The sequence below is a fragment of the Phanerochaete carnosa genome, assembly GCF_000300595.1.
Source record: "Phanerochaete carnosa HHB-10118-sp unplaced genomic scaffold PHACAscaffold_964, whole genome shotgun sequence".
Lineage (NCBI taxonomy): Eukaryota > Fungi > Basidiomycota > Agaricomycetes > Polyporales > Phanerochaetaceae > Phanerochaete > Phanerochaete carnosa.
Window position 1 is genome coordinate 1 of NW_006768591.1, and position 2235 is coordinate 2235.

The 2235-nt window shown below is 52.4% G+C and overlaps 1 protein-coding gene across 1 annotated transcript; it reads left to right on the forward strand.

Annotated features, from left to right (window-relative positions):
• Positions 1-1190: 1190 nt before the first annotated feature.
• PHACADRAFT_203243 (uncharacterized protein) lies at positions 1191-1475 on the forward strand (the record flags this gene model as incomplete). The annotated part of the gene is made up of 2 exons (XM_007403277.1): positions 1191-1249; positions 1325-1475. 2 exons carry the CDS (start codon positions 1191-1193, stop codon positions 1473-1475), a joined length of 210 nt encoding a protein of 69 aa, XP_007403339.1.
• Positions 1476-2235: the final 760 nt, after the last annotated feature.

Genomic DNA, 2235 nt, shown 5'->3' on the forward strand with positions numbered 1-2235 from the left:
GCGCGGACCTTTGAGTTTGTTCCATGGATACCGTTTCTCCTCTGATTATATTCATTTGGATGCTGCTTATGATTCCTGAGCTCGATTGTCGCTTACTACTATATCCGGTCTCGGTGTGCGTCCTTTGTATTTGTCTATATCGTTTGTTACAGCAATCTATCATCTCATTCCTTGCTCTTCTCCGTATGTATGCTCAGGCCCTGCTGAGGGTCATAGCCATATTATCTCTACTGCCGCAGAGCGGGACTCCGACGCATTCGCCGGGCTTACTAGTGCTCAGCGCGAGAGTGTGTGTACATGATAAGCTGCAATTATAACGCACGTTAAAAAATAAATGATGACAGGAGAAATAGTGTGGCATCCACCTTTTACTCGATCGAGAACGTCGAATCGACTGAACAACAGCGCCATGGGTAGTGATTTGACTGGCTCGGCTTCAAGCCAGCAAGCGGGCCAAGCCGAGCCTGCACAAGCTGGGCCAAGCCGAGCCAAAGCGTGCCGGCTTGGAAAGGCTTTTGGCTCGGCTTGGACGTCAAGCCAGCCAAGCCAAGCCGGCAAGCCGCGGCTTTAGATAATAAACTTGCTGTATGTAGTACTGCTGTTAGAGTAATTAGCGATAAATTCCTAAAATATTATATTGTGTTCTCCTCTACCGCATCTGTCTTCTAATGTAGATAAATCAATAGATTATTAATAAGACTGAGCCTCACCACGAAGAAATATAGTGGGGGCGCCAGCGCTTGCCCCGCTTAACCGGTTGCCATGTAACGTTGCGGGCCCCTGTCCGAACGGCTTTGCAAGGTTCTGCCAACATGGAAGGAGAGGCTTGTTCAGGCGGGTGCACCTGCTTGCAAAGGCAGCGCCTTCCAGTTCAAAATGGCAGGGCGAGTGCTAGAGGTCCCTAGCTGCCCGACACCTGATGCCCGCCTGGCCACCGCGTCGAGGCGCTGCGCGACATGCGCGCTGGCAAATGAGCCCTTATATAGGCATAATATAATTTATCTGGGTGAAACCACCCGAGGGTGCGCACGAAACGTTGTGTTGCACCTCCTGCGGTTTGCCAGCACCCCCGGCACCCCTGACCGTGACAGGTGTTTGCCGCGTCATGTCAGCCTCCGCTGTTCGCCACTCGCGCATGCACCGTCTCCGGCGTCCGCGCATTTTATTTGGCAGTGCTTCCATCCTTTCGTATGAAGTTCGAGTTTCTGAACGACTTTATTGATGTTTCACATCTAAATTATATCTCAGAGTATGTATTTAGACATCATACTATACAAAGAAACTCTTTACATGCTGTACATACTCCTATGTCTATGTGTGGCAGCTGTGGAACCGTTGACAAGGTTAATCCACAGCACCTGCGGCTAGTGATGTGCGGGCCGGGCCTCAAAGCCTTCAAGCCCGCCAAGCCCGGCCCAAAAAGCCTGGCCCGAGTCAAGCCTGGCAGCGGGCTCAAGGCCGGGCTCAGAGTGTAGTCAAGCCCAAACCCGGCCTGGAAGCCCAGGCTTGGATGTGCTGGCTCTGTTACTGTTCCCTGAGTTCAGAATAAGGAGAGAGCGACCTAATATGCACATAGAAGACAAAATGTAGATATTCTAGATGTAACGGCTCCCGCCGAGCATGATTGTGCGTCACCATCTGGTGCCTGTTGTAGGCGCACACCCGTGGACTTCGCTGCAACTCGACTTGTTCCGCAGGTGTAGATCTTCTGGAGGTTATAATTTAGTGAGTACATGCAGTATTAATCTACTACACCCAAATACATTCCCTTTTGATAGCACCGGAACACTCGTTGTATTGTGAGCAAGCCTGGGCTTAAGCCCAAGGCTTGGGCCGGGCTCGGGCTCGGCTCGGGCTCAGGGCTCGGCTCGACGTCGTCACAAGCCCAAGCCGGGCCCGCACATCACTACACCTGCCTAATTAGGTTTCAAGCCGCGGCCCAAGCCAAAGCCGAGCCACTGGCTTATGGCTTGCAGCGGCTTGCGGATTGGCTTGGGTTTTCGCAAGCCCAAGCCTGGCGAAGCCAAGCCAAAGCCACCGGCTGATGGGCCAAGCCAAGCCAGTCAAATCACTACCTGGAACTTGAGTTGCGCGACGCCGAAGACATACAGTTCCTCAAGAGCATTATCAGCAGCCCTAGATTTGCAGCTTCATGTCTGTACAGGTCCATCAAGCAGATATGTATCTGTCAAGAAGCTATGGGAGCGAAGCCCTGGCTTCACCATGTCCATGGAC